Raw genomic sequence first — 23652 nt, 5'->3', positions numbered from 1 at the left:
TATATGCAAATGCAGTTATTTTCTCTCTGACACATTGTTTTGTCAATGGTTTCAAGATCCAATGAATTGATAGCATATCCCAGAACGTGCATACCCTTCTGAGAAAACTTATATTTTCTCATTTTCATAATGTAACAGTGTAAAATAAAATGATTTGGACTTGTTCCAATGTAATCAGTGTAGCAAATCTGTAACAGCAATGAGTTTCATCCCATTATTTAAAACAGAATAAGAAGATAATGTTTTTGCTGTGGCAGTATATTTCTAAATTTAGGGCCAGTTTTTCCACAGCTCTACTACCAACCCACCAACACCTCCACACACAGTCATAGAGGCTATCATTTGTCTTTATTTTAACATTGTGACTGTTCAGAGCAATGCTCTGTAAGAAAATGAGGAATTTCATACATTTTTCAACATTACAAGCTTTCCCCTGTGCCACTGCTGTAGGGCTGTTTGTGTATATACTGTAATGAAGAAATCCCTTATGGCTAAGGATGCCAAGTATTGGCTTAAAAATGATTTTGGGTCCCAAGGCAAGTGATGGTGCAGTATGCAGTCATCAGATGCATTTTGTAATTTGATCCAGTGCCACCACCTGGAACCACACCAGCATGGTACTTGTCCTCATGGAAGAGTAATGAAAAGCAAATGCTGTGCCTCCTAAAGGGATATGCCTGCTACTACTGATACATGCATGCAAATGTTCTTTCTCTTACTTCTGACTACATTATATGGCAACACGTTCAATGTGCTTACAGCTAATGCAATTACCTAAAAAAAAAAATACTCATCACATTGAAATTAGCTTAGGCCTCATTGTTAAATGATGTTATTAAACTTCATTATTACCAGTTTCTTTGAGTAAATTAATGATTAATGAGATTAGCTTTCTAAATCAGGTTATTAAAAGTAGCATTATTGATACTTAAAACTAATCGCTTACAGTGTCATTGTGGATATTGATTTTGATATGTGATCCACGTTAATGTATTTAACTGAACCACGATTGAATTAATTTAATAATCTGTAGTTTAGCCCGCCACTCAAGATCTTTTGTTTTTAATTTTTTTCTTTATTTTGCAGTTAGCTACATGGGATTCTGTCCATGGCCTGAATGGAAGTCTAAAGGAGAGCCGCATTGAGAATGGCATGCAAGGGGTTACCGTTAAAGTTGTGACGTTGTTGGTAATACTTACTTTTATCATTGCAACATTTTAAATATTTATGTTTTGTTAGTGTTGATGTGTAAATGTGTGAACAATTAATTGTTATATTTTTCATGGTCAGTAATTAAGTACTAGATATGCTTGTGCTTATCAGAGAACAGAATCTGCAGTTCTCAAACTCTACAGATTCAATAGTATTGGAACGTCCCTCATTCACAAAGTTCTGAACACCCCATGCTCCTTCATGTTTGCTTACAAATTCTTTTTCTTACAAATTCTTTTCTACAAATTCTTTTCTAACATTATTATGCATACTCTTACGTAAAGTATAGCTCTCTTTAAAACATGTTGAATATTAAATTGTTCATACAATTAAATTAAGTTTGAGTTTGTAACTCTTTCTGTCTAATTATAATCATTCTACCAGTCTAGTAAGCATCTACTACAGAAAGTGTTCACCAGTAAGCCATAAAAAGTATTGTAGCAAGTTTACCAACCAATTAATTTAAAAAACATTTTAAAAAGTCTGTACTTCTGGTAATCAATATTCCTCTTCGAAGAGGATCCATTTGTGATGGTGGCAGAGAACATCCTCGGACAGCCCAAAAGATATAAAGGGTTTTCAATTGATGTCCTGGATGCCTTGGCCAAGATCCTAGGATTCAAGTACGATATCTACCAGGTGGCAGACAGCAAATATGGCTCTCAGCTGTCCAATGGCTCTTGGAATGGCATGATTGGGGAACTCATAAACAAGGCAAGTGCTCGAAACATTGTATTTACATGTCCAAAGCCATTAAAAAGGTTACCTAACTAATACTTGCCTGTTATTTTATACTGCCCTGCTGAAAAGGTCACCAGAATATATTGCATTTTAGTTTATTTTGTGCTAGTTTGTTCTGAGGGTGGGTAATGATCAGTCAAAAAAAACACAATAATTGTGTAAATTGAACTTTTAATTCTGTGATTGGTTGCTGTGGCATTTTGGCCAGAATCTTGGACTCTAAGTGGTTATTATTGAGGCATGAACTGTAAAGTGCAATTTTCAAACCATTCAGCACTTCGCTTGGACAGTATTAGAGGGTTCGTATAGCTAGATTGAGTTCATCCAAGTTAAACAGAAAAAACAACAAGAGGTGAATCGATCGAAGACAGACTGATGTTGTGTATATCAACCAGCAATTAAATGAAGCTGAGCCTTTTAGCAGGGCTTGTAAACAGTAGCTATAAAGCTGATGTCATACTTTGACTTCTTTGCCCCTCCGAGTCTTAATTTAATTTGTTTTCTTGTTTTATCAAGTGTGCTGAGTTTACAGCAAAAACCTTTTCTTAATCAGTAATTTTTGTTCATTATTAAGATATGTAAATTATCTGGAAAAAGGAGATACTAATAAGATAATATTATTTGTATTTATTTATATACTTGTTTGCTTGTTTGAAAATATATCAATATCAGTAAATCTATAATTTCTCATCCCACTGGCAATTGTTGTTTATTGATTTTAGCAGGGGTGCAGGACAACCCCTAAATATAACCAAAAATAATGAGCTTATCCTTTAAAAAATGCTGGGAAATAAAATAAACATACTATTAGATACACTGTGCGGTCTAAAGATCTTACACAATTTAGCTTGTTTTAAATTGTTTATTAATACAATAAATAAATAAAAATTATAGAATTTATTTATAATCCACCTTTTTGAATTTTTTGATTGTCTTTACAGAGAGCCGATTTGGCAGTGTCTGCCATAACTATAACACCAGAGCGAGAGAACGTTGTGGACTTCAGCAAGCGCTACATGGACTACTCTGTAGGGATACTACATCGAAAACCTGAGGAAAAGATCAACATTTTTTCGTTGTTTGCCCCTTTTGACTTGGCTGTGTGGGCCTGTATCGCAGCTGCCATTCCAGTGGTGGGCGTTCTTATCTTCCTGCTGACACGGATGCAGATGCTCCGCTCCCAGAATCCTCCAGGAGCCCATCACACTTCATCCATGTCTAACTCATTGCATAGTGCTATATGGATTGTCTATGGAGCCTTTGTACAACAAGGTACTTCAATGAATTCCTTTCCCAAGCGTCCATTCAAAGGCACCTTCAGAAACGACTTATCAGCTTAGTATGCTTTTAAGAGCAGCCAGGGGATCAGGTGATGATTTGACTCAGAGCTTAGAAACATGACAAGAATAAAGCTGTTGTCTGATGCTGTTGGGATGTCAATACATTACTCCCTTTAAGACATGTAAGCATCTGAACTGCTAATGCAAGCATTTTTTTTAGCAGCTTAAAGATTTTGTGTTTGCAGATAATCAGAGAATACTTTATCTAAATATGAAAATCCCAGCCTGCCCTCCAACAAAAAATGACCTTATAGGTAATTTGTGCAAATACCTTATACATCCCATATTTATGTTTTAATGTTAAGCATCCTCTAGCGGGTTTAAAAAAAATGACAGTGATCAAAATGCGTGTTTTGTTTAAATGCAATGTGTGGGCATTTTCCACCGATCTTATGGCAGTTAAAACATATTTTAACGGGTGCAATTCGTACAAATGACCACACCTAACTCCAGCATCTCATTCTATAATGTGATAATCTACAGACTGAGCTGCACCAGGCCTGAATTATGTTGCAAATAAAATGGCACAAAAGGGTAGCGCAATGTTCTGCTTAGTAGTATTTCAGGGATTTCTGTACAGGCTTATTGGGTGGAGTACATGTTGGAAAATCCTGTTATCATTTATCCATCCATCCCAAACCCATAGAACAACAAAAGTAGATATTTTGTAGAATTTTGTTATAGAAACCTTTCTTTTTCAATCCAGGTGACAACCAAGCAGCATTAAATTATAATTTAATTATTAGCACTCTTTGTGTAGTATGTTAGCATGTTAACTGGTATGACTGTTTATTTTTTTAATGTTAGCAGAATAGATCTGCTACGATACACAGAAATGTTTTTGCTTCACAAGTAAACATACACATATCCCTGTAAGACTTAGACGAGTGGAGATGGGGGAGGTAGGGGGTTTTTAGAGTAACTGCTAACATGCTGTAGGACTGAACTCTAAACCAGACTATTAAAATATTGAGAGAGCAAGATACAGCTGAACCAAATCTGCTTGTACCATGCAATGTAATTGCTAGAAGATCATATGTCAAGGACAATCTGTGTAGACTTCACGTCAGGTCATTCTAAAATTCTTATCTGCAGAGTACACCAATCAATCATCCAACCAATCAATTAATAAATCAACCAATCAATCTTCTACCACCATATACTGTAGCGGTATTTCAAACATCTAAAAATTAGATCAGTTTTTCTATGATTGATATCTATAACAACTATGATTTTTTAGCACAAAATGTGTTGCTTCATCAGTGTTCATTTAAATGATGCAGTCATTCACAAAAAAGCACATTTTGCTTTAAGGTGTGCCTTTAGCCCTAATAAAGGTAAAGGTGAGTAAATTGGTGAACTATCCCTTTAAGGTTTAAAAGCAGTTGTAAAGAATGTTTTATGGAGCATGTAAAATTTTAATAGTTGTGAAATACCATTTTCATCAGAGATGCCTACCATTGTGTCACTGGAGTGATAAACTGCTTATTTGAATTCCAATTTCAAAAACAGCATTTATACATAGAGCATACAGACAAGTGCGCTAAAACAGTTTAAAGGTGCCTTTGAATAAGGCATATATGCTGGTTCTCATCCAAGTGACAAAATTGAATAAATAGCTACCTCAGCAAATAACACGCTAAACCCCCAGCTCCCTCTATTAATGCCTGGCATACTGCCTACCAACCTTTTTAAACCTAACAGCTAGTTATTAAATCTGGCCTGTTTCTATGCCATATTTCTCTAGCTTGCCACCATATTAAATTTACAGCAGATTGTACAAAACACAATAAAACCTTTGCAGCAGTTAAAACAGTCACTTGTTCTACAGCTCATATCTTAAACATGAGGAAATAGCTATGCTTTTGGCATGTTAATAATGGTACCATTTCTGACTTATTCTAATGACTAGGGTTAATAATGTGAAAGTGTGTTTGTATTTTATAGATTATGCACGTCTGTGATAAAATTACCATATGATAATCTTTTAATACTCTTTGTTAGATGTCTGCTTGTCTATTTGTTGTGGTAGGCCTCCATTTTATGAGTATAAAATCCGGATTATGTAAAAACTTTTATGAAAGGATTTAAAAGGAAAAAAAATGGCATGATTTCAAATGCATGTACCTTACTAGAAATATAATAAGAATCAAAATTCATTCTTACACTACATTTATTTGTGTATGTATTTATTTGCATATGAAAGTACATTTACGCACTCTAAAGCATGTTTGTGTTATCTGTCACAGGTGGAGATTCGGTGGTGGGGTCTGTGGCATTGAGGATAGTCATGGGCAGTTGGTGGTTGTTCACATTGATTGTGTGTTCCTCTTACACTGCTAACCTGGCTGCATTCCTAACTGTGTCCCGCATGGACAACACTATAAGGTAAATTATTATTTCACAAATAGTCGTCCACTTGATATACCATATGGTACCATTAGTTGATCTATGTCTATTAAAATCTTCTCTATCTCGGTGTTTGTCCTCATAATTGGTGCATCCATATGTTCAGGAAGCTTCGAACATAGGTTGGCCACATGGCAGGCAATATGCAGAAAATTGATGCAGTATTGAACAGTTAAACATAGGCTTTGTGTGGAAATAGAAGGCAAGCAGGCAACTCAGTGTACTGGGATTTCTCAAAAAATAGGGAAACATATAAAGGTTTTTCAATTTTCAAGCCTATCCAAACGTAGTAAGTGGGCATAAATGAAAGAAAAATTCTTGTTAATCATAGACATTTATAGTTGCAGTACTATATTATGGCTGAAGCAGAGAATAGGATTTCATGATGGCTAGGTAAGGTTAACCTAGGTTTGTATAATTGTATAAAATGTATGCTGAATTTGAATGCCAGTAAACACCATTCATTTTCAGAAATAGAAAACAACTGAACTTTTTTTTTTTTTTTAAATTGAACACACTTTAAGGTAAAGACCTAACCCCACATAAATATAAATATAATTACTTACAATAAAAAACATTCTTCAATTTTAACTGTAATAGTTACAATGTGGCCCAAATTTATACCTGTTGAACATTCTGAATTATGATCTGTAGCAAGATAATACAAAATTAATGTTTGATGCCATTTTAGAACAAGTCAATCAATCAATCACTTTTATTTATATATCCCTTTTAACAATACAGATTGCGTCAAAGCACTGAACAGTATTAAGTAGGAGAACAGAGTGATAGTAATGTATAATAACAAGATTAAACACTTAATTTTGTAATAAATTTTGTAATATCAGATTGTGTAAAGACTTAGAAACAGAATAAGAAAGAAATATTAACATAGATGCCATTCTATTAATGAAGTGACAAGTACATTGTGTGTTATGGGGAGTGTTCCGGCTGATATAATTAATGCAGCCTAACAATCCTTTAATAGATCTTAATAATAGAGGCCTATTAGTGTGTTATGTGTAAGTTAGGTAAAAGAGATGGGTCTTTAATCTAGATGTAAACTGACAGAGTGTGTCTGCTTCCCGAACAGTGTTAGGGAGATTGTTCCAGGGTGCTAAATAGGAAAAGAATCTGCTGCCTCATTTTGAAATTCTAGGTATTATCAAACGGACAGAGTTTTGAGAATGCAGCAAACATGGAGGACTATAATGTGTCAAGTATTGAGTAGCTAAGCCATTCAAGGCTTTATAAGATTAACAAGATTTTAAAGTATATCCAATGTTTAATAGGGAACCAGTGCAGTGTTGACAGAACCAGGATAATATGGTCATACTTCCTGGTTCTAGTAAGGACTCTAGCTGTTGCGTTATGGACCAGTTTTTTATTGACTGTTTTTTTTTTTTTTTTTTTAAGGCTTAACAACAGCAAACTTAAAGGTTTTGGGGATATATCTTAATGACAATAATGAAATAATAACAGTCAAAAGAGAATATATGACTTCTGAAAGCAGCTCTTTTAATATTTTAGATGGAATAGGGTCTAACATACATGTTGGTTTATATGATTTAACAAGTTTGCACAATTCTTCCTCTCTTATAATAGAAAATGAGTGGAATGTTTCCTCAAGTACTGTAGCTGACAGCTGCATGGTTACAATTGTATCTCTGATAGTATCAATCTTGGAAAAAAGTAGTTCATGAAGTCATTACTGAGTGATCTTGGGAAATGTCAGCACCTGTTGATGCTTTATTTTTCATTAATTTAATCACTGAATTGAATAAATACCAGGAGTTGTGTTTGTTTTCTTCTAAAAGAGACAAAAAATATTTAAACCTAGCAGTTTTTAATCCATTTCTGTACGTTGGGGTATTTTTCAGTCAGGCTATACAAAATATGAAATACTAGTTTTGTTTTTCTCCAGCTCTCTTTAGGGTGTGAGTGTGCTCATTATGCTATAGAGCCAGATTGTTTTCTTTCATCTGTCTTAAGCGTAAAGGAGCAACTGTATCTAAAGTGCTAGAAAAGAAAGAGTACATAGTATCTGTTACATCATCAAGTTTTTCTGCAGTATTTGATGTGCTAAGGAATTGAGATAAATCAGGAAGATTACTTACAAAGCATTCTTTTATGGTGGAAGTAATGGTTCTACTATACTTGTAATGAGATGAAGAGTTTGCGGTTTTAGATATATGGAGTTTGCACAATACTAGATAATGATCTGAAATAGCTATATATTCTATATATATAAATAAAATGAGTAGGTCCTGACATGTTGTCTAACCCCAGCAGAGTTCAGAATGTCTAAAAATGCTGATCCTATTGCATCTTTTTCATTATCAACACGGATATAAAAAAAAAACAACAACAACAACTAAGACTTTTTCTGCAGCCAGTACTACCCCAGTAAGAAAAACAGCAAATTCTTGAATAAAATCTGTGTGGTGCCCTAGTGGCCTGTATACAGTAACTAGTACAAACATCACAGGGGATTTATCACTAGCACGTGTTTCTCTAGGTAATGTTATATGGGCAGGGTGGAAAATTTGTTGCTCTTAATTTGGTTTGGATGTTTTCTGTATTTTCTAGTTCGGGAACAAACACGGTCTCCATAGTGTGATATCTAGGTGAAAGAGTCTCTATGTGCTGAGAATTAACTGCCTTCTATGACATGAGGCGGCTAGCAGATTTAGCTAATCTGTCTGCTTCCTGACCTGGGCCCTAGTTCGTCAAGCTATAAGACTATGTGACATATTTCTAGAGAGAAGAGCGGCACCAAACCAGGAGGGATGAAGACCATCTCTTTTCAACAGGTCAGGTCTGCCCCAAAAACTGGTCCAATTGTCTATGAAACCTATGTTATTCTGTGGGCACCACTTAGACATCCAGCCATTGAGAGACAGCAGTCTACTATGTGTCTCATCACACCGGTAAGCAGGGAGAGGATAAGAGCATATTACAGTGTCTGACATCGTACTCACTTTCAGTGATCTCTGACTGGCAAAGTTGAACATCATTAGCTCCTAAATTTACGTTTAGCATTAGCCAGCACTTAAATTTACCAAGATGTCAGGTTCTCTGGTTCCCAGTAAACATTGGACTAGGTTGGCTGGTTACTCTATTTTCTAGAGCACTTTCATCAGTTTTCTCAGTGGGTGCATCAGGGGAGAACCTGTTTGATGTTCTGATCCGAAAGGAAGAGGCACCACTAGTGCAACTAACAGTCACCCAGTTGTACAGCTACACAGGCTCTTATGCCACAACCAAGCAATGTTCAAGATTTACTGAACCAGTACCATCCAAAGAAGTATTTACAGCCCTCACATTCTTATTGTCCTCAATTAATGTTTGGATTTGTGTCTCTAATTTTAAAACCTATTTCCTTGCATTTATCACACGTGTGTCCCTGGTTGCCGATGGAGAAAGATAAACTATACATGTGTCAAGTGGTGGTGATAATGCATGAAGCCATTTACTCACTCACTTTACTTACCTACTGTGAGTGAAGAATGATTTACTTACCATTTGATGGAATAAAAGAAACACAAAAATGGAATAAATGATGGAATAATTAATGGAATACAAAAAACACAATAGGCTCGAAAAGCAACATGAGTGGAAATGCGATTGATAAGCTGACTGACTAAAGAATTCATTTATATTAGTTCATTTTAAACAACAGCCGAAGAGCAGACTGAAGCAATCAAACTACAGCAGGAGTGAATGAATGAATGTACTCACAGTAACAATCTATCAAAGCGCCTGAGTACAACATTGAGTATGATGAACAAGCAAGAATGATAAACTTTCTTGTGGAAGCAGTACTGGCCTGATCGTTCAGATAGTTTTGTTGTTTTAAGGGGACCTTGTATGTAGCCTTAAGAGTCCTGCACTAAATTAGTCTTTTACATATTTTATAGTTTATTGTGACAATTGTGTATATATCTGTTATAAACTGCAGGGCTACACCAACTTATCTGTGTGTGGTGATTCAGGGATTGTTTCCTGTAGCCTTTGAATTGAGTCTCATTTGCAGCATGGGTTCATTGAGTTCAAACAGTTGGCATTTTCATAATATTTAAATAGATATATAATACATATGGTTGTGAGTGACAAATTAATATTTGTTAAAAAATATTTGTTGGATTTATTCCCCAACTACCCTCACTCAGAACTCCACAAATCACATAAATTACATAAGTTGGCTTAAAAATTCTGTTCTCGCTGTCCTTCGTCTTCTGTTTTGTATTTCCATAATGTGACATCTGCTCAGGTATGATGACAAGTATTTAACGAGCCTGTGTGTCTCTGATGTTCGACTTCATTTGATTATGCTGATGTTGAGCAAACTATGTCACATCATTGTGTGTACAGATCTTTGCTCTCAGGCAAACAAATCAGCATGTTCATTTGTGCGCAAGTTTTGTTGAAAGCCAAATGTTACATAATCATTTTCAGTCTGATCTTATTGTTTATTTTAAGTACAACCCAAATAACAAAAATGTTGGGACAACTAAAAGACTTTCAAATCACATGATCATAGAGTATTGGTTTTCAAACCTGTCCTGGAGGCACCCCTGCCTTGCATATTTTGTACTTCTCTCTTATCAGACACACAGGTTCGAAAACCACTGACATAAAGAACGTAACAAGTATTTAAACTAAAGCTCTATCATGCAAAAAGGAAGCCATGTGGTCCATGTGTTCTATGGTCAGACAAGTCTTAATTTTACATTCTTTTTGGAAATCATGTGTCCTCAGGGCTAAAGAGGAGGGAGACCTTTCAGCGTGTTATTAGCATTCAGTTCAAAAGACAGCATCTCTGATGGTATAAGGGGTGCATAAGTGCATAGATTATGTACAGCTTGCATGTTTTGGAAGGCATTATGAATGCTGAAAGACATATATAAAAGTTTTAGAGCCACGTATGATTCCCTCCACATGATGTCTATTTCCGGGAATGTTTTGTGTATTTCAGCAGGACAATGCAAAACATGCAGCTATTACAACAGCATGGTTTCATACTAAAAAAGTCCAGATCTTTCACCTATAAAGAGCATTTTCATAATTAAAGTGCACCCTTTAAGGGAACACAAATTTTTTTAATGACATGTTTTATAACAGGGGTATTACAATTTTAAGGTGATTTGTTCAAAAAGCTTACAAATCATAAAACTTTTTTAATCTAAAATTGCCTGTAAGAGGTAGGGTTGATGTACAACAATAGTACATATAGTTTGTACAGTATAAAAACTAATTATGCCTATAAAGAGTGCCCATAAACCACAAATACCAAAATATTGTGTGTGTGTGTATGTAATCAGACTTTGTGCTAATTCATTATTATTGTTTTATTATTAAAGCAATAGGCCACTCAGTTCACTTGTCATCACGCATATACTGTATTGCTGAATGTGTTCTATTTTTTCAGTAATCACACATTCTTTTCTGTAGTTATATAAAATTCTATTTTAATGTTGATAAAATTAGTGTACTGCTTTCCAATTGGTTGACGGCAGTGTGAGTGCTGAGTGAGCACATTCTGATTGAACACATGAACTGCAGAGGCAGAAAGTGTTTTGAGCGTGATTTTACCTGTGCCCTCTCTTTCAAATAGCATTAGGAAGGCTATGTTTTTTCTCTCTGTCTCTCACTGAAACAGCCGAATGAACAAATTCAATTCAGTGAATAAAATGTCCCAGTGCTACTTGTTGAAGATGACAAGGGGAGAGCCATCAATACACTTGCTTGCCTTGTGCACAAGCTGAATGCACTCTGCATGTCTGCAAGTTCACATTGCCCAATAGTGTCACTAGGAAAGACATTGTAGGGGAAGAAAAAAAGTACAAAAATAAATGTTACAAAATATGACAGTAAAAAAAAAAAAAAGATAAATCACAAATCTTTTTTAAAATGACTGTCCAACAGTGACACCAACAGTAAAATTTACAACAGGAAGCCTCCCCTGAGCCTATTGAGTTTTAACAAGCAAACTCTGTCCTGCAGGGTCACTGTCCTATAGGGTTTTCTTGCAAACCTGATAAAACCCAGCGCCTCTATATACAATGCCTTGCAAAAGTATTAAGACCTCTTTGTTTATTTCACTTTTTGTTATGTGGCAGCCTTGTGTTAAACTGCTTTCATTTGTTCCCACATCAATCTACTCTCTATGCTCCACAAAACAGAACTTTCACAACTTAAAATTATAATAAAAAAAAAAATAAGTGCATATAAGTATAATAAGTACATTACATAAGTATTTAAACCCTTAAATCAGTACGTAGCTGAGCTTAGTGCTTAGTGGCATGCTTTGCACATCAGCATTATCTGCCATTCTTCTCCTCATCTTTTCATCTCTCAAGCTCTGTCAGCTTGGATGGGGGCAGATGCACATTTTCAGGTTTCTCTAGAAATATTTGATTGGGTTCCAGCCCAGGCCCTGGCTGGGCCACTCAAGGACATTCACAGAGTTCTGTATAAGCCACTTTTAGAGTCATTGTCCTGTTGGACAGCAAGTTCTCATAAAGGCTCTCAATATTTTGGTGCATTGAGCTTTTCTTCTCCTATGATATGTCTAAGGATGCTGCCAACACATTTTTGTTTGATTTAGTTTGATTTCCTTTAGACATGATGCTTGGAATTGAGTTCCATCAGACCTCATAGTCTCACTGTGCTTTAGGTGCTTTTTTGCAAATTCTGAATGTTTTTTATTTGTGGATTGATGTTTCCCACACCACCATGGAGCTTAAAATTGCCCTTATTATCATCAGCTTCTTGGTCACCACACTAACCCTTTTCCATTAATTACAAGAACCTTCAGTGCAGCAATTTTTTCAGTGCAGCAACTTTCCCAGACCTGTGCTTTGATTCATTTCTGTTTCTGAGCTCTACAGGCAGTTATCTTGATCTCAGGGCTTGATTTTGCTCTGATATGCATTTCCAGCTGTTGGGCCTTTTTTATTTTTAATAAATTGCAAAGATGTCAAAACACTGTTTTTAATTTAAAGCAATTCAACATAAGGCAGCAACATAATGAAATGTTGGGGGTAAATACTTTTGTAAGGCACTGTATATAATAAGAAAATATCAGAGTATATAAGCAAAAATTGCCCTTAATATATATACCTGGTTGTATACCAACTCCAAATGTTTTCCTGATAGACAGATGAGCAAACTGGCATTAAAGAGTGAAACATTTCCTTTCACTGGCTTATGTTTCATCGGCTGGGCCTGACAGCTCCATTAGCAGTACAGATTGCCCAACATCTCACATTACTTACAGAGTTGTCTTTGGACTTTAAAGTTAGCTCTTGCCAAGTTAGGTCCCTGTCCTGTTGATATATGCGGGCTGAATTCTGGATGAATCCTGTGGCACCATTAACATGATAAATTAATAAATTCTGACCTGAAGAAATTAAACAGAGCAGCTTTAGGCAGAGTTAGTCGAGCCAGTGATCTTGCTTGTTTAAAAACTTTTTTTTTTAAATAAAAGTGACAAACTAATTTTTTAAGTTTGGGCCTCCAACATGCCTTCCAAAAAACAGAACATTGTGTAATTCAAGACCATAGGTACATTAAAATGTCTACGCTTTATGGTCTTAATAATGTTTACAAATCACCAACCAAAACCAATCAATCTTCCCTTTCTTTATCACATAAAAATGTGGTTTTGCTAAGGCAAACTGATAGGTTGGTGGTGGTCGTGGTGGTTTTTGTTTTGTTAAATTGGCTAGCAAGTATAATATGTACTTTACCTGTTGAGCAATACGGTCCCACATATGGGATTTTTATTCCCATGCCTCTGGGAGTATGGTTCCACACATGGGATTTAAAATATTCAGTGATGTCACATAATTCAAACTGCACTTTAGCACGTTTGCTGGCACTGAGCCAGAGAGATGTGCACTATTCTTGTCATATTATCACAACTATGCAGTATTCTTATCCACATAAATGCATATTTTAAGTTTCAGACACCCATCTCATGTTGTAGATCACTATCAAGAACATTTCACAAGTTCACCCTTGCATATAATCTGATTAAGCAAACATTAAGCATGTTTTAAATTACAGTCACCTAAAAAAACTCACTCTGGTGGACCACTAGCATATTTTAAACTTACCACTGAAAGGGTTAAACATTTTGTATGCTGTAGCAATACTGTGTGCAAAGGTTTAACTGACTATTGCATTTTACTATAATTTAACTCCATGGGTAATTCTCATTTCTTTCTTTTTTTCTTGCTTAATTTCTTTGCATCTTACCTTTTCCATCCACATACTGTAAGTAAGAGAATGATAAAGCGAAAGAGTACAAGGACACAGGAATTTAAGAAAAACATCTGTAAATTGGAATATTTTTGATTGTTAAGCATTCCAAGTTTTGTCCTTTCTCTGAGGACACAGCCTCAAGACTTTGTGCTTGTGATTTTTTTCTAAAAGGCCATTACCTCAGCTACTTCCATTTCTGGTCTTTCTACTGCTGGGTACAAGGTGTCAGTGATGTGTGTTGAGGGAAATCAAAGGGATGTTGCAAGAGTAGCTTTGCAAATCTCTGCACATCTCTAATTCCTCCCCCACCATGTCTTTCACTAGAGTTACCAAATTAGTTTGATTTCTCATTCGGGGCTTGTGAGCACAATGAATCACAGACAGTGACAATCAATCGCAGCAGTGGTGACATTCGCAGCTGGAATAAATGGAAGCAGATGACTCAACTAGAGCAGAATCCCTAGGTGCTTTGTTTTAGTCTGAGGCTGAGTTCACTACAGCACTGTAAAAAACAAAGTTGTTTCAACTTGAAATACCTTGTTACCATGCTGCCTAACATTTTTTTTTTGTTGAGTCAACTAAAATATTTTAGTTGTCATTTACGTTGACCTTACTAAATTTTTAGGCAGCATGGTAACAACTTGAAACAACTTTTATTTTTTTACATTTTTTACAGTGAATGCTTACCTAGGTAGCTCAAGTGTACTCCCCCACCCTATCCTTAGCATTCTCAGTTGGATGATTGGTTCTTGGGGACCGAGGTTGACACTCACCCATGCTCCCCTGTAGTTTCTTTCTTCCCTGAAGTTCATGAGAAGCTGACAAAATTGTGGAAGGAACCTTATCTTCAGAACACAGCAGGAGCTCCAGCTTTTTCATTCTCACCACCCTCAAATGGGTATATGGATATAATAGCCAAGCACTCTCACACAAAGAGGAACTCTCATACTGGATTAGTGCTCTGTATGTTGTGACTCCCTATGGTGGTCCTATAGGTGTATCTTCCAGTGCTTGGTTCCTATTAAGGACACAACATTTCCTCGGGACAGAGTGCTGAGGAAAGCTTTGTGATCAGCTACATATTATCAAAGTTAACAGATTGTGTTTTGGTTAAGTGTGGTAACCCTCAGTTCCTGATGGAGATGTTGTGTCGCTTTTGCCACAAACATAAACTGCCACTGAGTTAGTCACTTTTTGGCTCCTCAGAACAAGCTAAGTGAACAAATTCCACATTGGTCTATTTATTCCCAGATATCTGGAATATGATCAGCTATACAAATTTTGTTTGTCAATTTCATTGGATGTCAGCGGTGTCTGAGTTCCTAAGTGCAACCCCTAGTGTTGACCCGCTTCTTCAAGTTACCTTATGTAACCAAGACTTTTTCCTAATTCTTGAAAATGAGCTCTCTTTTTTCTGTTGAATAAATTGTCCAACTGCAACTGTAAAATACACAGTACAAAATAGTATTTTGTATTTCAAGTACATATTTTTTTGAATACTTGCCTCTGGAATGCTGCTGATCCTCAAGGCTTGCTAGAAGGTCTCAGCAAGAACATATTTGAATCTCTACACATATAAAACAGGTACAAATAGAAAATATTTTGTGGAATTAAAAGTGGCTAAAATAAAAATTTGAGTGTGGTTAATGTGCCTTTCAAAAGCTGAGAAACGATTAACCTAATGCAAATGTCAGTCAAAAAATAGCACCCAATTGCTATCAGACACTGTGTAATAAAAACACACCTGAAGAGGTGCATGTTTTGACTTATATTAAGCATGTTTCTTTAGATGCAGCGGAGCACAGACTCATACTTTGCTTATATGAATATAATAGGTAAAAATTCAAGAACAAATTCATAAACTTTCCACTATTCATTTGTAAATGAAGTCTGCAGATGAACAGAAAGAAGTGTGCTAGTAGCCAAGATTGCATATGATATAACATCATTGCATATGATATAAGTGTTTGCTCAACACAGGCACACACATTTTTGGCTATGGTCTAGTGTCATTGAGTTATTCAGCCTGAGGGTGGTACTCTAATGCTTACTGACAGGCTTTATGTACATACACATAAAATGTATTTCGTAATTTCAGATGCAAGTACTTGCATTAAACATGTTGATTTGGAATGTTACAAGTTGTGAAAGAATTCAGGAGAGTAAAAGAAAGCCATATCTATTCTCAAATCAAACTTTAACTTAACTAATTCTGTGTACTACTTCACTTTTTAATTGATTGAAAAATGCTGTATAGAATCTAAGCAAATGAAGCAGTGCATGAAATCAGGCCAAACATTAGAATTCTTGTGAGACAGAGAACATCCCATGTACACTTTAAGTGTTTCTCTGCCTTTAATAGTCCACTATATATATTTATATTTATATTGCTCCTACTTATAGTAAGATTAGAATAAACTCCCACAATGACAATTAAACTTTTTTAACAGGATCTTTTTTAACTTTTTTTACCTGATCTTGTCTATCTATCCAACAGAACGTTTCAGGATCTTGCAAGACAGATGGACTATGCCTACGGCACTGTTAGAGACTCAGCAGTGTATGATTACTTCAGAGCCAAAGGTACAAACCCACTGGAGCAGGACAGCACATATGCAGAGCTGTGGAGGACAATCAGCAAAAACAATGGACAGGATTTCTCAGTTTCTAGCCCTTCTGAAGGCATACGCAAGGTATGATTGTTTCTCACCTATATTCTATATGATTTCAGAGATTTATGAAAACTTTTTGGGAGAAGCTTTCAGTCTTTAATCTCTTATTTGCATCAAAATTTAATTGCCTTTTGAACAGCAAAAATGTTTGGCAAGCCAGTTGCTATGATCAAATATTCAACATACAACAGTGATGGTGATGGCTAGAGGAAATACTAAATGAATTCTAGAATATCCTGAGCTCTGGACATTGAGTCATCAGAGAATTTACTGATCCAAAATCATTAAACAAACAAACTTTTTAGAAGACAGTTGACATGTATGTAGGTGTGTACATTTAAGCATCTTGCCTGCCTGAATATGATTGATGCATATGGTAAAGACGGGATGTGTAGAAAAGAAAAAAAATTATTTAACTTGCACACCTAAAAGTCTACTTTGTGTACTATACTAATACCAATGTACTAGTAGTAGGCTTTGTAAATGTACTATTTATTTGAGATTAAATCGGGTCTTTATAAAAGTATACTGCATATATACTGCATATGTACTTTGTGTTTATATTTTTCTTTTGAGTTCTTTGAATATGCATTTCTAATGACTAATGGACCCTAATCTAAAGTGTGACCAGATATAATAATTAAGTTGATAAAGGATTTAGAAAACAATTAGTAATAAGAAATCAAATACTTTTGGAGAGAATCATTTTTAAAGTAATTTAATTAATTTAATTAAAGATTCTAAAGTTTTAGAGTAACTTATTAGAGTAATCTGAAATCCTAACTGGAGCTATGTAAACTGCATGTTTGGTGGTTCAGCAAAGCCTGCATGTTTGCTGTCACAATCAGTAAAATGACTTGAATTACAAGCATTTACAAGCTAGTGCTGAAGAGGTATGAATAGAGGGCATTTACCTGGTGTTCTAAAATGGAATGTGAGTGTCAGTTGGAGTTCTAAGTCTATGGATTTGCACTTCACCAAATCATGCCTTTGTAGCTGGCTCGTCTGTGACATGACTTAATTATAGGAACTGCTAATGCCCAATTGCTCCTGTCTGGAGTTCAGATGCTTTCAGAGCTATTTATGTTCCAAAGGTGCAATTCATGCTCTTTAGTGCTGAGGCTAGTTTGCAAGCAATCTTTCCCCAACCGTTTAGAACAAACACTTCAGATATGATGTCTGGTGCAGGCCTTACATATTTATGTGAATCACACCCACAGGTTCAGACTGTAAGAGACCCTTTTTTATCATCCCATATTTCATGTGTCCATGAATTGTAGGGTTTATTGTTAATTGGGTTAATTGTAGTGAAATTTCACCCATTAAGGAGGCTGACCTCACTTTGGGCACAGGCAATGGTGTCTTCAGGACATAATGATGGACTAAGTCTGGTTCCCCTTCTGGAATTTGCGCTGCATCAAACACTTTGGAAATGTGTGACCAGGAAGCTATAAAAGCATGTGAGGTGAACACAGCAGCACCTTCTGTCATTCATTGAAGCGCTCTGTGTGTATGTCCCTTGTCTGTCACTGATAAGAAGGGAGACAGCAGCAAACAAAGGTTTAGAATGTGTGCTTCTCCCTGATCTTGTTACATCACAGGCAAGGATAAACACAATCTTTGTGTTGTTTGAGTATGGTTCTCGTACCTGATTTCTCTTCTCAATGGCTCTCCATGGGAGATCCCATGAGGAGACATCTCCTCTCACAGACAGTGGGCACCATCTTTCACCTCCGCCCAAAGCTATGGAAGCTGTAGGTGTGGCCCCAGCTGTCCGCATTGTGGGTACCTCACCATGCAGAGGCTTCACTCTCAGAGAGCTCTCTTCGATAAGGGAGCTCCTATTAGTGCACTTTGGAGTCTTGGGTTTTATAAGTGGATCTCGTGGAGCGAATGGAGACAGGCAAAGCCTTTTCTTCTTCCTTTGCCACTGGACACAGCACTGCCTCCCAGGGTTTGGAAGCATGCTCTGGCAGAGTGGTTTCTATCCCACAGGGAGTGCACTCGGACTTTAGGCTATCATCCTATGATAGATTACAACAGTACGAGGTTACAACAATATGAGGAGCTGGTAGAGGTGATAACCTGCTCTGTGGCCACATTAAATCTTGAGTGGTCCACCAAGAACTAGACTGAACCATCAAAATTCAAGTTGGATGAACGTTTACTGAGGTTTCAGCCACTCCTTCCATGTGGGGCTTACTGTTCTTCCCTGAGCGAAGCATAAAAGTATTGGGTTCTTCCTGTTCTTCTATCACTGGCTCCACTGCAAATCCAGGGCATCCTCATACTTTTATTTTAGCTCATTTGGAACAGATGTCGTTCTCGCCTACATAAAAGAGCTGGGGTTAAGACTAAAGAAAAGTGTACTTTCTGCTTTGCAGAGGACCACTTATCTCGGCGTGGTGTGGGATTTGACCACAATGCAGGCACAGTTGTCTCCTGTTCGATCAACACCCCAGTCGTTAGAGTCAAAGAAGATCACTCACTGTCAAGCAGATTTAGAAACTGCTGGGTATGAAGGCAGCTGTGTCCAACGTGATACCTTTTGGCCTGCTGTACATGAGACCCCTGTAGTGGTGGCTCAAGACCATGGGGAAATCTGCTTCACATGATCAAGGTCACGTGGTGATGCACTCAATTTCTTACAGCACTGAAGTCAAATACTTGGTGTTAAATAATAAAATAATTCACTGTGATCTTCTCACTCATTAAACTATGACAGGTCCTTTGCTGCAAAAATACCATCACTGCAAAACTCTAAAGTAATTAAAGTACAACACCATGTGCTTTTTAAAACCATTTTCATAGGTTTCACATTATATTTTTGGCTCAGAAAATATGTAAATAGCATATGCCAGTAGCAGCAGCTGTATCCCTTCTAGCCTAATCACAAATCAGACATAAGAGTAGAATAATTTCAGTGGACTTAAACTTAATATGGTGTGTTTCGCAATTATAATAAAATTCTTTGTGATGTTCATTCATTTAATTTTAGTCCTGAGACCTTGTTTAATATCAGTGGTACCTTGCTCTGTCTTCTCTGTCGGTGTGTTGTCTATTTTCTCTTTGCTTTGTGATGCATTTCACACTGTATGTGAATGTTTGTAGTGTGAGAGCAGCTTTGTTTTAGCGATCATGGCAACAGTAACTAAGCAGGGCGGGTATTTGAATCGTCAATTGCAGAGATTAGCTAAGTCTTAGGGTCATAAAGCTAAAAAAAAAGCTTTTTGGTTGCAAACCCACCAAATGGGTTCAGTACAAACAGGGACAAAGTATTCCATACTGCTGGATCTTCAATTTTGAGGTCCTGGACAACTCGTTCAGATGCATGGCATCATGGATTCAAAAGATAAAAAAATATATGCTAAAGATGACTGCTTCTGTTAGAAAATGTATATCAGGCTTTTGTTGCATCTTCCATTGGGACAATAATCCAAAACAAATATAAAAATAAACACAAAAATGGGTCACTGAGCAAGAAATGAAGCTTCTGTTATGGCTGTCCCAGTCCTCTGACCTGAACCTTCTAGAAAATAAGTAAGGTGAAATAATGAAGAGGGGCACCAACATAGAGCTCGTATTCTGAAGGATCTGGAGAGCTTCTGTATTAAGGAATGGTCTCTGATCTCTTATCAGGTGATCTTCAAACTCTTCAGGCATTACAAGAAAAAATCTCAGGGCTGCTATCTTGGGAAAAAGATATTACAATAATTGGGTGTCAATAATTGTGACAAGAATTAGAGAAAGCATTTAAATTAAATCAAAGATCATTTTATATCAAATGATTTTAGCAAAATCAAAATTTATTTTCATATCTGCATTTGCTCATATTTACCAAGGGTACCAATATTAGTAAAGGGCACTGTAATGTTAATATAGGCAGATATTTTTCTGTTTTCTATAATGGAATTGGCTACAGAAACTTTTAATTTATAGTAAATGTTTATCTTTAATAATTACTGTTTTACTTTTGAATTTTGTTTTATATTTTCAGTGGACTGCCTATTACCTCGGAGACTGCAGGGAAAATATTTTTAATTTAGCTCCAGTTGTTAACATTTAGAATTGATGACAGATTGTCTATACAAGAGGCTTTTCTTTCAAGTCATCTTTTAAAAGTTCTTAATGTACCCTTTTGAAATGAACAACGGACATTCAGTGTCAGTTCTTGAGAAAATCAAAGAAACAACTTTGGAAAGATCAAAGAGGAAGACTAGAGGAGTTTGATTAAGAAACTTTTAGAGAGTGCATAATGAGTTGAGGATGTGAAATCCTTTGAATCGGCCAATAAGGGCACTTGTAGATCAATGAAGCTCCTTTTAACGAGAAAGAACTCAATAGATTAGTCAAGATTAGCCTCCAGAGTGTTATTGCAATGATAAAACACTTAAACAGTAATAAGTTTAGAGGATAAATAATGATCCATTTCATTATTACCAGTCACAACGGTTATAAAGTTCTATGAGAACTGGGATGTCCACACCACAGTTATAATAATAATGAGACAAAGAAATTATCTTTTTTTTATTCACAGCTAATCAAAACCCACTCAACATTCTAGCTTAAACATTTAAAGTGGCAGACAAGACAGCTACAACCCATTAACACTAATATATGAATTGTTTTTGTGAACTGGCCTTTATACTCCAATCCCACCACACAAAGATAAGTGTGTTGGTCAGAAAACTGTTTTAAATTGAACCTTAGAGTGTTTTTTGTTCTTACAGGCCAAAAAAGGACCTTACGCATTTCTGTGGGACATGGCCGTGGTGGAGTATGCAGCACTGACTGATGACGACTGCACCATTACTGTAGCTGGCAACAGCATGAGCAGCAAAGGCTACGGCATCGCCATGCAGCATGGGAGTCCTTATCGAGACCTCATCTCCCAAAAGTGCGTATTGCTTGTCTCCCAGCTAAAACATATGTTTCACCTCCTAAAAAATAACATGCAGCTGGTGCAAGGAGTATTTGTTGTTCAGGCAAAAGCTATTGCCATTATTATTGTAAGTGTACCGTGCTTTTGGGAATTTAATGAACTGCATGGTAAAGATTTGTACTCTAGCTACTGCAAAAGCCAATGTATAGTATAGTAGTATAGTAAAAGTATAGTAATAGCATGCAAAACCATTTCAAAATGATGCTGACATTTTTGTCAAGTTTTTCATTAACCTGTCACCACATAAATGTCTCACAATATCATAGCCACTTCGAATCTCCCACAATTTACAGTTTCTTTACTACTCACAAAACCTTGATTTGAAATTACCAGTTGTTTCTTGGGTTTAGTTTTACATGCATTACAAATTGATCCCTTTGTGAATATAAGATATACCAGCTGGCTGTTTAAAGCTCTACATAATTACTTGTAACCAATTAAGATTGTTCAATTGCATTGCCTTAGGATTTTGTTAAGCTGGGTAATGATCTTTGGTTGCCTTCTCACTCACTCTATATTGATCTATGTAGAATATACTAGCATGACCCAACTTCCAGCAATACCCAACGTCAAATATTTTGTCTTGAGTTTGGACATTTATTATGCCATAGTTAGCGTTACAGATCTATTGATCATGAAAAACCATCTATACCTATAAATAGGGCACTATATTAGGGCACTAGCTATTTGTAGTGGTGTCTAAAACCATAGTTGATATTATCAAGTGTACTCCAATCAATCAATCCCATGTACTCAACAGCTAAAGAATACCCATAATGCAAGGCTTATGATGAATGTCTTGCCAGAAGATGGTGCATACAGCTAAATCATCAATCCATCCACTTTTTCCCAATTGCTGGTCCAATTGCTTATATTACGGCAACAGTACAGCGTAATATCAGGTATACATTTAATTAGAATTGACTATTAAATATTTAAATAGAGGTTTATACCTGTTAGTTTCCATGACAGCATTCAAGAAAAATATTTTCATTATTATTTGAAGTCTTCCAGTCTGCAAAGTTTTTTAATGATTGTTAAAAAGCAAGCAAAAACTATGCAATAGCAGCAGCCCTTCCGGGACTATCAGTATTTGAATTTGAACACTTGTTTTTATTTGCTCCTTCAACCGGACTGTATTAGTAGACTAATATAGGGAAGAGTGAATAGGGGGTGGTTTCGAACACAGCACAGGGCTTAAATACACAAGATTAATGAGAAGACATAGGACACCTGGGGACACAATTAAGTGCAACAAAACAGAAATTAAAACTACAAACCGTGCAAACAGTTACAACAAACTACACAATCATGTCCAAACACAAGACAAAACTGGGAACATGTGAAACCCAAAACTTTGTTTTCAATCTTTCAATCAAACAGTACTTTATTTTTCTATTTAATTTTGTTTATTTATTTATTTTACCTGAAGGTAAGTAATATTGTGAAATTAGGTCATAATCCCACCACCCCTTACTCACTTCTGCTTTCCTATTTACACTCTGTCAACTTAGAAAAAGAGTGGCAAACATTTCCAAAAATAAAAAATGCCTTGGGCAAATGGGAAAATGCATTCTAAGGCAGCTTGGAGGGAGCTTGCAGGTTATTACACAGTGAACCATAATGTCATCTCCTCTTATTTTAAGAATTCATCTTAATATTTTTCTTTGTGGCACATCATTATTTGTTTTCTCTACCACTCTCATCTTTTGGCTGCCCTCTTGCATGTTTCTATATGTGACATTTTACATTGAAGAGACTGAAACACCTGTGTTATTCGTGGAGAAGCCCTTCAATGCCAACAACACACAAAAAAAGTCAGCTATTAAGCTACTGTAAGTCATTTCTGTGCATATATTAGCAACAAACAGAACTGCAAAAATAATAGATTTTCTGTTCTGCACTTTCAGTGGTGTTATGGATAGTTTGCTAGGTGGTTACAATCTTATGGAAATTAAACATGGTAAATAATTTAAGATAAATTGAGATCCCCAAGTCATGATGTCTCTATTCCCTCCTGCAGGGAACGAGGGTTAAGTAACTGAAATGTGTATATATATATATA

At 36.1% G+C, this 23652-nt stretch overlaps 1 protein-coding gene across 2 annotated transcripts in view; it reads left to right on the top strand.

Moving 5' to 3' along the window:
* The window catches only part of LOC122355389 (glutamate receptor ionotropic, delta-1-like), a 125303-nt gene that overhangs the window by 94593 nt on the left and 7058 nt on the right, over positions 1-23652 (top strand). For both annotated transcript variants that reach the window (XM_043253609.1, XM_043253608.1), the window contains 6 exons: positions 1087-1188; positions 1729-1926; positions 2895-3225; positions 5543-5681; positions 16471-16666; positions 21376-21542. In XM_043253609.1, the coding sequence (XP_043109544.1) occupies positions 1087-1188; positions 1729-1926; positions 2895-3225; positions 5543-5681; positions 16471-16666; positions 21376-21542 (1133 nt within the window). The remainder of the gene's footprint in view (positions 1-1086; positions 1189-1728; positions 1927-2894; positions 3226-5542; positions 5682-16470; positions 16667-21375; positions 21543-23652) is intronic.

This window comes from Puntigrus tetrazona, chromosome 12, assembly GCF_018831695.1.
Source record: "Puntigrus tetrazona isolate hp1 chromosome 12, ASM1883169v1, whole genome shotgun sequence".
Classification (NCBI taxonomy): domain Eukaryota; kingdom Metazoa; phylum Chordata; class Actinopteri; order Cypriniformes; family Cyprinidae; genus Puntigrus; species Puntigrus tetrazona.
The sequence above is the reverse complement of the archived record's forward strand: the minus strand, read 5'-3'. Positions and strand labels throughout refer to the sequence as shown.